This window comes from Hippopotamus amphibius, chromosome 14 (assembly GCF_030028045.1).
Source record: "Hippopotamus amphibius kiboko isolate mHipAmp2 chromosome 14, mHipAmp2.hap2, whole genome shotgun sequence".
Taxonomy (NCBI): domain Eukaryota; kingdom Metazoa; phylum Chordata; class Mammalia; order Artiodactyla; family Hippopotamidae; genus Hippopotamus; species Hippopotamus amphibius.
In genome coordinates this window covers 5358965-5372462 of record NC_080199.1, presented here as the reverse complement: position 1 = coordinate 5372462, position 13498 = coordinate 5358965, and the positions used below count along the sequence as shown (strand labels likewise).

Sequence of the window (13498 nt, the reverse complement as noted above, 5' to 3'; positions counted from 1 at the left end):
CTCCTGAGAAGACAGCGGCTGAGATTGCTGGGTTAGCTCTCCCACAGGGTCCATTTGTTCATTTGTGGGAATCTGTCTTTGAGCTCTGCTCAGATGTAGGAAATGATGTAGATTATTACAGATGTACCGTGTAGACACTCACCGCTCTTAGCTGAAATGTATCACTTTGACTTGCATACTGTGGTTATTGTGTGGAGATCTCCCGGGACTTTGCTTAGCGCAGCCCGTTGTCCCTCCTGACTCAGTTTCCCCTCCCCTGGGAGGAACGCCATTCCCTTCCTCCCTCTGTTCCCAGGGACACACTCGCCGTGCTCCATGGCACAGAATGTGCTTGCTTCCACCAGGGAAACCCCTACTCCCTTAGGATTTAAGTCTCTCGAGGGTAGAGACTGCCCTTCTCTGTATTCTCAGAGCCTAGTGTAACAGACCTCTCAGTCCATAAGCGCTGGTCGAACAAATCAATGAATTATCCAGCATGCATGATCAACCAGGCAAGGATGGAGGCCGAGAGCAGGGAGGCAAGAGCCACATATTTCTTTTCAGCGATCCACAACAGCCTATAAGAGGGTGATGATCTAATCTTGAGTTGTTTCCCCCCAAAAAAGTTGATCTAGGGCAACAGTTCTCAAGGTGTGGTCTCAGAGCGGCATCAGCTGAGAGCTTGCTAGAAATGTGAATTTCAAGTCTCACCCAGAGCTCAGGAATCCAGAACTCTGGAGGCGGGCGGCAAACCTGTTTTACTGAGCCCTCCAGTGATTCTGATGTCCTAAAGTTCTGGGCTGGAGGTAGATCTCCAGTAGCAGGTGATGTGTTAACGGGGACAGCCAGAAACAGACATCTGGGCTGTGTCTGCTCATTTCGACTCATACTTACTGGATTTCAGTGCTCACCGGCGGAGCTGGATGACATGAAAGAACACTGGTCCCTGCCTCTCAGGGATGGGCAGGGTGGTGAAGGGGATTAAGACTCGCGTATGAATCATGACAACGCCATGTATCACGCTCTTCCTATGCCCGCGGTACTTAACTAAAGTGCCGTGGGATTACAGAGAAAAGATTTAAAGAAATTACGTTTGATCTACACCATAACAAGAGAGCAGTCATTTCAGGGAAACTGTGAACTTTAAGGACAGTCCCTTTTCATGAAGATCCATCTTTCCATAGACAAAGGGGCATGCAGGGCGAAGCGGAGCCTGTTCTCATCTACAATGTACCCCAGATGCAGTTCTGGTAAACTAAGTGAAAACTGACGTTCTCTAACTTGTGCAGGTAAATGCGTTCTGAGCTGGCCTCAAATGTAGGACTGTCTTGGCCCCACTCCCTCATCAGACAGTTCCCATTCAGGACAAACGTTTCAGGCCACGGTGAGCCAGCTTAACAGGTGGAAAAAGCAAGGACAGAGGTTCAGAAGCATTTCATCAGGCGGCGGCACCGCCGCTGGACCTCAGGTTTCTCACCTCGAGCATGAGAGGCTGGAGAGAGGCTGGAAGGTGGTATTTGAGACACTGGCTCTGCAGGTCAGAGCTTCTGATGTGCACAGGGGTGTGGGGGTAGCAGTCATCAGGACTCTGGCAGGACAGGGAATCCTCAGTACATGAAAAGCACCGAGTAACGCCTCAGGAGCAAGAGAGATGTAACTCGCAAGGGCTGGTAGAAGGATCCAAGGACGGTAATCAAAACTGGATGTGACCAAACGTAAACGGAGAGGACGCGCTGGACTGTGTAAGAGCTTCATATAGAAAACACGAAGAAAATGATGTTTTCGAAGCACGGTTCACTCGTCATCGTCTGAATGCCTGCCCACCACTGAGCAGTGAGAACATTTACCTACCCGTGCTCCTGAGAATGGAAAGAGCAAACTCTTAACACTTTGCTGCTGCCAATTGTTTCTTCACATTCTGTTTGGGGGATTACTAAGGGCAGAAACAACTTGTTTTCCTTGAATGGTGCTTTCTCCGGCTACGGTTTTTCTATTTGAAACCAGCACGTCTGCACTCACCGGCCACAAAATGCTTTGGCCTAGAATTACATATTTGATATTTACACACAAAAAGGGAAATAAAGGGCCTCTGCTGATTCTCTGCCGGAGCCACCCCAATTGGTGCACCAGGCATTCAGCGTGTGTGGAAAACATGTCCTAATTGATCACCTACTCTTTTCACGGGGCCAACCATCCTTATCCCTAACGCTCCTGCAATGGGTTATTGCAGGTAGAACCCAAAGCTAGTCTTGGATGCTGGTGTTGGATGCTGGTTCGTAAACAAGTGGCAGGACTTTCCTGAATCATTTCTTTAATCACTTTAACCCTGTTCCTCATAGAAAGCTGGAGGCCAGGGCAATTCAACGGCTCCCTTTGTCACTTGCCTGCCATAAATATGCACCAGTCTGCTTGTGAAAGGCTGAAGGAGGCCGCAAGCTTGCCGGACATTTATCATGCTCTGTTCCCTGCTAACAAGCAAATACTCTCGCTGAACGGGCCATTAGCAATCATTGTCAGACGGAGAATGCAAGGTGCTGGGATGTGACCAGCTTATAAATTAGGGGGTGTCCCTTCTCTTTGATGAATCTGGACAAACGCACTGGATCTTTTGATATGATTTCTGAATTAAATTAGAAAGAAAGGTAAAGTAGCTGGGACCGGGTAGGGCAGGTCTCTGTGCCATGCTTTACATGTTTTTAAATGGTGAAAGCTACACAGTAGTGACCAGAAAAACAGGCAACGAGTGCAGTAAACCCTCGGCTCCAGACAGTCGAGTCAGCGCTCTGAGAATTAGGAACAAAATCCACGAAATGGGTCTGACATAGAAGCGTTAGGATTTAGGGAAGATCTTCAGACACAGAAAGCGTTCGTCCAGAAAGTCCCCATGTTGCTATTCAGTCCCCTCCATCATCTCCTGCAAGACACACACTTGGGGTGTTCCTAGCGTTGAGTACTGTCAGCGTCTTAAGAGGTCAGACTTTCTTAAAGAAACACTGGGACTTTTCTAAGACGCCAAATAGGAGGCAACAAAGCAAAAACCTCCTTTCTGGCTTGACCCAACTGTGGACACCACTCTGCCCAGAACCCAGTAACAGCTTCAAGGGCTGATTCTGGTTAATGACTAAAATGGAGAGTGTGGACGCCAAAACAAAAGCCCAGCTTATTCACAAGGCTGTTCCGGACAGGGGGCAATAAGATCCAGCAGCCCAGCGAGCCTCTTCTGTTCTTCACTTTCGAGCTGGCAGCGCTCACACTTTTATAACCCTATCCTTTACATGAAGGGGACCTGTCCCATTCAACTCAACTCACAGTTAGGAGCGAAACCTCACCTCCACAGGGCCCATCGGTTTGGACATATTGCACTACCACGGATTCGAATGAAAACGCAATTGCCCCTGTTATTTATTAGGTGTTTTTTTTCCAGGGTGGGAAAGACAAAACTCAGAGAAGAGCTCTCGGGCAGAGGGAGGGGGACAATGTTGACCTCAGCTTCCCCCGGGCTGGGGCTGAAAGATGGCTGAAATCAAAAGGTCTGTGTTTTCTTTTCAGACCCCTCCGGCCTTACCTAGCCCCTCCGGGCTCTGTGCCTTCCCAGCGGGTCCCTGCCGGGAGCCCAAAGAGATGAAGGCGAGCACCGCCAAGTGCAGCTAATCCTACACCACGGCTGCCGCTGTCAGGCCAGGAGTTAAAAAGGAAAAGCTTGCAGGCCTGCACTAACTGCAGGGATCTGAAGTTTTAATCAGCCCCCAATCTCAATCTCTGGAAAAGGCGGTCAATGGAACCTACCTTTGCCGTATTATCCGCCACCAATGAGCAAGAACTGAGCATCTTTTCTTCCCGGCTTCAACCCTCCCCGGCCACAAGTGGGGCTTTCATACTTTCTAATCCGAGTTTCCAAGTCTGTGTGGCTTGCACATAATAGCCAACAGCCTGGAGCAAGGGCCTTCCTTTCTACACCCTTTTCAGAGACGTGTCATTCCCCACATCCAGCTAATCTATATGTTGCCATGGCTTCACCCTTTATCTGCCTTTACATCTTATGAACTGCATGGATTTACCACATTATTTTTATCTGAAAGACAGAAAATGGTGGTTTTATTGCCATACAATCAGATTACCGCTGCTAGTTTCTCTATGCCTTTTTACCATACTTCAATCAAAAGGGATCAGTTTCTTTATACTCTGCCCTTGATTTACATTACATCTGTAAAGACCCAGTCTGGGTTGTAATCCCCTTATTAACTATGACCAGGGTTGATTTGCCTAAAAATAAAAGCAAATTGTGTCAGCCCCTTTCACTTTGTTTTTGATTCGGAACTACAAAATGGATTACTAAAGAAATCTGCAGAGTTCACACGGCTCGTATAGTACTGAATTTAAAATGAGAATTAAACAAGTCAAACAGGAGAAGCCATGTCCACGGTTTACATTTTCCATCATGGGAGAAGGGCTGAATTGCTTACGTCTTTGTATTCTTTGCCTTTAGAGAGACAATGAAGCCACAGGAGTTTTTCCAAGCTGGTAGGAACCCTGTCCCATACCCTACCCTTCCCTCTTTGCTTTTCTTCCTCCCCTCTCCCAGCCTCATTCTAATTCCTCCCCTAAAAAAAAAAAAAACCAAAGATTGGGGGGGGAGCTCTTTCCTGAAAGAGCTAATTCCTGACTAGAAGCTTCTAGTTCTATGGGTTCTGCATATTTTAATCAAAATATTTTAAACAGTTGAACACTCCTATTTTAAAGCTCTACTCCACCGCACAAAGGGAGAGCTCATAAGCAAATCTATGTAGATATATGATAAGTGACCTGAAAAACAGGCTCTTTCTGTCAGCAGCCCGCGAAGGCAGAGATTAGGTGGGCCTGAGGACCATTTCAATGACTGTTTTCCTTAGAAGAGCCCTTCTTTTTGTCTAATTTGTAGTGGGAGAGTTTCAGAATAAAGTTTTCATGAAATGTTCAAGAAATATCCTTCTTAGCGGTTTTCTTTCTCTTTTTTTCTTTTCTGATGAGGGTCTCCAGTCTGTATTTCCTTCCCCCGCCACTCCCATTCCTGTGACGCGTCACTGCAGTCACGCTGAGATCTCAAATCGTTTCCCATTAGGTGACCATGCTGGGAAACGTCGCCGGATGGTGGCTGTCACACTCAACCTGCCCGGCGCTACCTGAAGCATTTCCGTGCCAGGCCAGGTAGTGATGTCCCTCTGAAGGTAATTATCACGCTGACCCACCAGCCAAAGGGTTCCTCTCTGTAAATTTCCAGATAAGAGGTTTTACAATAATTATTCTAAGCACACCGCTTACTCTTCAGCTGGCTCTGTACGGAGAATCCATGCCCATCGGCAGTTCTCAGCTGGTCTGGGGCCTGATGGCTGATTTACCTGTCCCCCGGCTTCAGCCTGGGAGCTGGGAACACTTCGGAATGCTGGAGGCATTTGCATTTCTTTGCATCCTGGGACAAGTGTCAAGAGCTGCGCTTTGTGAAAGATTTAGAACCAAGTGCTTCACAAATCATCTTAACCTCCGGCTCCCGTTTCTGGGGCTCGAAGCGGTAATTGCTGAGGTTAAAAAGTGCAGTCCCTGGACACACGATTCCCAAATAAATTCTCTCCTCGTCTGAAAAGAAGGCCCCCGAGCCTGTCGTGAGATCTCGCGGCAGCCCCGTCTTTGTCCCGTGCAACAGCGACAGTCCATTACCTACAGTTTATCATCCTGATGAAATGTGAGGAATGTAGATGTGAAAGCACCAACAGTTCCACCCCTGGTGCTCTGCGCCTTTTTTTTTTTCCTCTCTATATTAAAACCGACAAGATTAACCCAAACGCAAACTGGGGAGCATAGTTCAAGGGGCTATTCAATCCGTGCTGAATGTGCATTTGTTTACCTACAAAAATAAGAATTTCAGACACAATGGAGGGCAGGCTGGCTTATATATGGTGTTGAATGGACTGTTTAAACAGCACTATCCATTGTAGTTTATCAATCTCTGACAGGTCCGTATTTATTCAGAGCCTGGCTGTGGTGGGGCCCGTGCCTTATAGGTTATCTGGATATTATCCAGCCATTCTTTTGTATCACGTCAATTAATATCAGAAATTCACCATCATGTAGGAGAAAATGACCTGGGAAAGCAAAACGTTTGGTGTAACTCGTATTTGGTGTACAGGGAACAGCACCCCAGACATAAGAAATGAATGCTCTGCTGAAATCTTCAACAGTCAATGTAATTCACTCTAGGATACCATACCAATACAGACTTGCTCACTCTGAAGTTAATACATTTATTTTAAAAAAGAGCCAACCACTTTATTTTGGCACAAACATCATGCTTGGAAAAAATTGTTCTACTGAAATGTTAATTAACAATGAAAGCCAGGCTTTGCTTTTCTCTCCAGAGTTTAAAAAAAAAAAAGCTACACAACTCAAATGGCTACAATGGACACAACTCTTCCAGAACCTATGGTTGCAGTCATTTCCATTTCAGTAGAACTTCTTCCCACTACTGCAAAAACTCTCCCAGGTGGGAGAGGCAGACAGCGTGATTAAAGTAGTTATGGAGACGGTGAATTTACAAAGGATTTTCTGGACCCTGGACCCAAACAGCTGCTGCACCCTCCCTCTGTCCACCACCTGCTCACAAAGCTGACCTCCGCATGAAACAAATCTAATTACTGATGGCTGCTTCATTACAAATGAATTGTTCTACACTTGGGATGAACTGATGTGCAACTTCAATGCATCTGATTACCTTCCTGCCACATCACAGTTACTGACCGAAACTTTTCCCTGGAGATAAACACGCAGCTTCCCTAACAGATAGAGCAACTCCTTGGCACCGGGGTTTTTAATTCATCCTCAAACTTAGAAAAGGCTCTTTCATATCATTCCTCCAGGAAGAAATCTTTCTGATCTCTCAAGCCAGCATTCAGCTGCATAACTTTGTCGAGCAGACTTTTTCCAGGGGATAAGTGATCCCTTCCTTTAGCCCAGCCAGATCGTAAGAATTTTAAAAGAAATTCTACCCTTGAGTGCCAGAGCAATCACGCCCACGGCAACACGGTCAGTGCGCGGAGGCAGGCTTCTCCAAAAGCAGGCCTCGGGGAGGGTCTCAATCTGTGGCCACACCTCAGAAAAACAGCCTGATCTTCATATCAAGCTGGTGAGTAAATAACAGCCGTTCCCCCTCCCCCAACACACGAGGGAAAGAAGATATTCCTGTCGAAACCTCGGGTTGAAATAATTACTGCTCTACCTTTATTTTTTCCAAGTAGGTATTTGTAATCCTACAAACCGGTAGTTAATAAGGCAAAGATAACTTCTACTGAGCTGAACGCAGAAGGGGTTCATGGGAATTTCTTTACACCAGATATAAATGTAGAAACTACATCCTGTTGAGGCGGGGGTACCAAAGCCCCCCAAAACCAGCCCCCAAAGGCAGTCGGTGAGTGAAAGTGCCAAGCGGAGCAGAGCAGGCCGCCTGGGGGAAGAGGTGAGGGCCGGCGCGCCGAGCATCGCGCAGGGAAGAGTGACCTCTGGAGGCAGAAAGCGAGCGCCGGCGGGTCTCGGCCCCGCTCCCCCGGCCCCGCGCCCGGCCCCCGGCCCCCGGCCCGCAGGTCCCGGCCCCGCGCTCTCCCGCACCACCCGGCGCCTCACGCTGCGGTAGCGGCGGAGAGCTGTCACTGCCACCACTTTCTCAGCAATTACGGTTATCGTGCACCAAGGAAAAAACAGAAGTCCATTCAAGATCAGGCTACAGGCAAGGAGGCTGCATTAAGTAACTTTCACACCGGAGCCGTGCTGGGAAATGCCATCTAACGCCGTGCAAGAATCTCTGTTTAATCCGATTTACAGCGGTGACGTTTTTCGCCCTTTAATAGGGAATTCTTGGTTAGCATGTTGGTGAATTTGAAACTTACCACTTTTAAAAGAGTGAAGATAATTTTTAAATTAAGATGTGATCTTTAAATCAGTCCCCCATCCCTTTATTCCTAAACCCATGGCCAACTTGCTCAACTTCAATTAGGTCATTGATTTTGCTTCTGACCTCAAATGCTTGCTCCTGAACAGCCAACGTCTTCGTACTTTCCCCTAGTTTCCCAAGGTTAAAATTCCATGATTCTGTAAAATATTTTTGGCTAGGATTCGAAATGTATGCCGAGAATGAGGTAATATGCAATACTGAAGGCACAGATGAGTAATTACGAGTCACGGCCATATGTACACATTTAGGGATGGATGGCCTTTTCTAAATTCTAAATGTACTCTGGTTGCTCACACTGAAACTTAATCTCCGCAAGGCCTGGCTTTCTCCCGCCTGCGCTGTTTGATAAAAACAAGTCGGATCCAAGGATCCCGTTCCCGCCCGGGCTTCCCAAGCGCGAAAGCTTCAGGAGCTGTGTCGACTGGGCAGGGCCTTAACGAAGCTTTTGCAGAAAGCGTTCTTAAAATCAAGTTAGCTACTGGGACCACAGAGTTCGAGGCCATCGGTTGAGAAACGAAGGGAGAGGCCGAGGTGCAGAGGGTTCCCCGGGAGCAGCCTAAGGCCCGTCTCCCGGGCGGGGAGGAAAGGGCTCGCCGCCCGAGTTCTCCGGAGCAGCCGAGCTCCCCGCGCACCCCGGGGCAGGCGGCACGGCGCCGAAGCGCGCGAGCTGCGGGCGGCCGGGGGACCACAGGCTCCCTTCTCCGGGGTGCGCTCCACCGCCCCCGGCCCGCCCGCCTCGCCCGCCCGCGGGGCCCGGACCGCGCTCCGCCGCTGCTCGGGGGCGCAGCATCCCCACCTCTCCGGAGCCCGCCAGCCCCTGCGCGCCGGTCGGCCCTGTTTGTGGCCCTGTTCTCCGTCCTCTAGAAGTGAGGGTCAGGTATCGACATCGGGCACCTCCCCGGTCGCGACACCCGAGTCAAGAGGGGCCTTTTAGCGCCGGGGAGCCCACAGGGGAAGGAGGGCGAGGAGGACGCCCCTTAGGGCCGGCGCTCCAGCTGGAAGGCCGAGCGGAGTCACCACCTAGTGAAATGTGGCGGGGGTGGGGGACAAGGGGGCGCGAGGAATCGAGGATCCAGACACAGGCTCCGAGGCTGCGCGGCCCGACCCTTCCTCCCGCTGGGACAGCGCGGCGCGGCGGACCCCGGGGCGGCGATCGAGGGGGATCGTGGACGCTACTTACTTGGAGTTCGAGGAATTCCAATAGATGGGCTCTAAAACTATCGATCTGGAAATCGCAGTTCTGCATAAAACCATCAAAACTCCCCAGCAGTACTTCCACACGGAGTCCCTCCTCGCGGCCATGGCCAAGCCGCTCCCAGCTCCGCGCACTCCCGGCGTCGGAGGGACCAGGTGCGGGCCGGGAGCCCCAGTCCTCTGGGCAGACAAGGCGGGACCGCAGGCAGCTCCGAGGCGCGCCGAGCAGCTCCAGCGGTCGCCGAGGCCGGGGGCGCTCCCCTCGGGGCCCTCAGAGCGCGGGGCCGGAGCGCACGCGCGGGGCGCGGCGGCGCGGCGGGCTCGGGGCTCCGGGGCGCCGCGCCGGACGCAGCTCGGACAGCCGGCTCCCGTGCGGCTCCAGGGTGCCGGGCGCGGGGCGGCAGGGAGGGCGCGCGGCCGGGACACAAAGGCGGAGAGACGCGTCGGCGGAGGCGGCGGGCGCTGCGCCCCGAGCGGGGCCGCCTCGCACTATAGATCCAGGGGGGCGGGCAGCGGCCCGAGCGCGCGGGCGCCGCTTCGGCGCGGTTCCATGTCCCGGAGCGCGGCGCGCGGGCGGCGAGGGGCGCCTCCGGGCGCGCAGGAGCCTCCACAGTCCCCGCGGCTCCGCAGCCCGCGCAGCAGGCGGGAGGCGCTCGGTCCTCGGCGCGGGCGCCGGACGCGCGCGGGCCTTTGTGTGCGGGGAGGGCGCCGGGACCAGCTCCGCGCGCGGCTCCTCGCCCCGGCCGGCGCCGCCGTCCCCGCCGCGGAGAGTCAGCGCGGCCGGCGCGCTGTCAGAGCGCTATAAACGCGCGGCCCCGCCCCGCGCCGCGCCGCCCATTGGCCCGCCGCTCGGCAGCCGCCAGCCGGTTGGGCGGCCGGCCGGCCCGTCAGCCGCCCCCGCCCGGCATTGGGCGCCGCGAGGCGGGGCGCCGGCTGACAGGTGAGCCCCGCCCCCGCTCCCGGCCCCGGCGGCGGCGGCGCGAGCGGAGCGCGGGGGGAGCCCGCGAGGGAGGCGGCCTGCGCGCGCACGCGGCGCCCCCCGCGCGGCGGGATGGGGACGTGGCTGGGGATGCGGCCGGCGTGGGGGGCGCGCGGGGCGGCCCGGGCACCTGTCCCCGCGCCCGGCACGCGCCCTCGGGGCCCGGCATGCGTGCCCGCGTCCGCGGAGGGACCGCGGCGGGCCCGAAAGTTTCCCGGCGGGGCGGGGGGGTTCCCCGCGGGTCTTCTCGTCCCGCGCGGCGCCCCGTCTGCGGAGACGCGCTCCCAGCCCGCCCGCGCCGGGCCTCTCAGGGGGGCGCTGCCCCCCGACTTCAGGGCCGAACGTCGGCTGGGCCGGACCTCAGGCGGCGGGGCCGCGGGGTGCAGAGCGCCGTCCGGGAGCCGCGCCCTCCGCGCCTCGAGTCCATCGAGGGCAGCCCCCGCCGCCCGCCAGGGTCGCCGGCGCACCCGCGCCCGCCGCGGCGCCCGCTCCTTCATCGGCCCCCAGGCGCGCTCACATCTCCCCGAGGCGGCCGGGGAGCCAGAGGCGGCGGGGACACGCGGCGCCGACAAGGGGCGGCGGGCGCTCCTCCCCGGGCGTCTCGGCCAAGCGCCCGCCCAGCGCGGCTCCCGCGGACCCGCAGCGCCCACTAGCGGCTGGCCTGCGTGCTCCGCGGCGGGAGCGCGGCGCTCGGGCCCCCCGGACCCCGCGCCCCCGGGTGCCAGCGCCCCCCCCGGGCCCCGCGCCCCCCGGTGCCAGCGCCCCCAGGATCCCGCGCCCCCCCAGAGCCCACCGCGCGGAGGGGCCGGAGGAAGCCCGCTGTCGTGACCGGCGAGCAGGCCGAGCGCGGCATGAGTAATGCACAGCGCCCGTGTCACAAGTCACAGTTTGAAAAAAATAGGTAAACTATGCCCTATACCTACAACATGCTTTAAAAAAAATTCCTTTCTAGGCCGGTTTCTTCAGTGGTTTAAACGCGAAGAACCGGCCACTGTTTCTACCAATTCTTGTTTTTTTAAGCCAAATTATCCGCTAAGCGAAACTTAAAAGAGAAAATATATATGATAAAAACATCTCCTTTCTATACTTGTTAGTTTTCCTTTCGCTTTTTTTGTAACAATTTTTGAAGGGTTTTATGGTGCATTAAGTATTCGTTTTTTTGAACATTAAACGTAACAATGTACATTTCAACTGCGGGTGTTAAATATTTGTGAAGACCGGTTTGTTAAGATCGAAACACTAAGGCACGCGAGGTACCGAATACATTCATATTATTCCAAGTAGATCTTTGGAAGAAGAAAACTTTGTTTTCTGCAATTGCTACTTTTAAATGAAAGCCTCCACCTTGAGGAAATGTTTTTCTTTAAAGGCTCAAAGGCAGTAAACAGATTCGAAGTCATCGTCAGATTCCAGAGGACTGAAAAACCAGGAAGGAGCAGGCGGTATTATTTCACAAAGGCAAAAAAGAAAGTCATTTTCTAATAAGCTTACAACATTTAAGCTATTCATCTGAAATTTAATATAAAGCTAGTTTAGTATAATCTTCTAAAAGAACTAAAACAGTATTTCTGTAGCTGTTTCACATTTAGCAAACTTATGTTGTGAAATTTAAGTTGTGACCTCTTAGCATCGACATCCTCTCTTAAGTAAGATAGAGGAAATAAAGGAAATTTGCATTGTCTGAAAATAACCCTGGCTTCCATTTTTAGTAAACCTGATACTCTCTCATCCAAAGCATTTTACCTTGGGGAAAATGTAAATGTAATGTTTAAACTTCTTCCTTTTTTAAAACAAAGTGTGGAAAAAAAAAAAAACCCAAAACCAAAAGTGTGTATTTGACCAAAAAGTAAAATACTACATAAAAAGATTCCTATTGCATAACTTTAGTGTGTGAATATGTATTAACTTACTTTCAGTAAATATAATTAGCTGTAGAAACTATGTGAAAAGTATCAGCAGTAGCAACTCCACTGCTCTTTGGAGAATTTCAGTAATTAAAAGCATCACCCCAAGTCACTTGAATCTATCCTACAGATATCATGCGAGGAAAAAAAAATCAGTAACATCTGCATGTACAAGACAAAGTTGAAACTTTAAATTCTACCAATCACATCAGTTTAAACCTCTCTGTATTTGGACTTTGTTTTACAATTGTTGGAGAAACTTGGTTATTTTTGAAAATCTGTAATTCTACCAGCACATATGTAACCCCATGTCAAAAACTGAGATTTTATTTCAGCAAAGAAAGTTACTTCAACTGTTTCCAGAGTTAAGGAAGAAATTTCTAAAAGCCTAGTTAATAAAAATTTGGGGGGTTTCAGAGACATAGCCAAGTATAAAATTTGATGGATACAAATTTGAATAAATGTAGAATGAAGTGGCACATATAAAAGTTGAATGGTTCATTTTAAAAACATGAGGGCAATGAATTTTGCCCAAGTAAATGTGCCTTACTAAACAGTCATGTTCCTGCCCCTTTTGAATTCATACACAAGCTTAGTTGTTTCTTATATATTCCTTGTACAGTAATCCATTGATTCTAAGATGTACTTAAAAAGACATCTTTAACTTCTATGAAAATAAAGAACGCCTCATCTAAATGTAATGTCACAGAAACACAGAAAAATTACTGAAATTTGATTTACGTATGCTGATCAAATGTGGTCCAAGCCATGAACTTTCTACATAGCTGGGAGCCTCTATTAAACTGCATGCAGTTTATTGCATACAAGTCACTTAAGTTTTTAGAACTCTCTCACAAAGTGACACTTTGCTTGGCTTATTCCAGGGAAGACCTTTCAAAACGAGTAAATTTCTTAGATCAACTTTGCCATACATTTCTGCCCCCATCTGCTTCTGAAATTCATATTATTACACATTGTAGCATGTTAGTGTCTACTTATTAGTTACGTGGGGCTCTTCGTCAAAAGAATCATTTTTCCCTTTGGGAAGTTTCATGAGAACTCATACCTTATAGACCACAACCTATTCTTTATGGAACCAAAATACCATTATTTTCCACTACAGTTAATTTAAGTCTTTAGCTCAAATTACCATTGCTTTTGTAACATTATTAATGCAAAAGCAGCATATGTGGAAAGAATACAGGTATGGTTCCAACTAGATGGGGTACCTGGCACAAGACCTCATTTCTTTATTTGCAAATCAACATGTTTAGAGGACCAACCATTTCCAGTCACCACTCCAAACTGGCCTACGTAGTTTGGTGGAGATAAACAAGTGAGTAACAGCTAGCTGTGCAGTTTTCTCTCTCATTAACTTTATGGACTGAGATGCTCTGCATACTGTATGTCACAATAAAGTTAAATTCTGCTCTCAACATATAAGCAGTATTACTGACCAGTCATAAG

The 13498-nt window shown here is 50.8% G+C and overlaps 1 protein-coding gene across 1 annotated transcript in view; it reads right to left on the bottom strand.

The window, feature by feature from the left end:
- Positions 1-9636, bottom strand: part of EFNB2 (ephrin B2) — a 44246-nt gene extending 34610 nt beyond the window's left edge. Inside the window, exon 1 of the mRNA XM_057707671.1 lies at positions 9135-9636. Coding sequence (XP_057563654.1) covers positions 9135-9256 — 122 coding nt within the window. The 5' untranslated portion in view covers positions 9257-9636. The remainder of the gene's footprint in view (positions 1-9134) is intronic.
- Positions 9637-13498: the final 3862 nt, after the last annotated feature.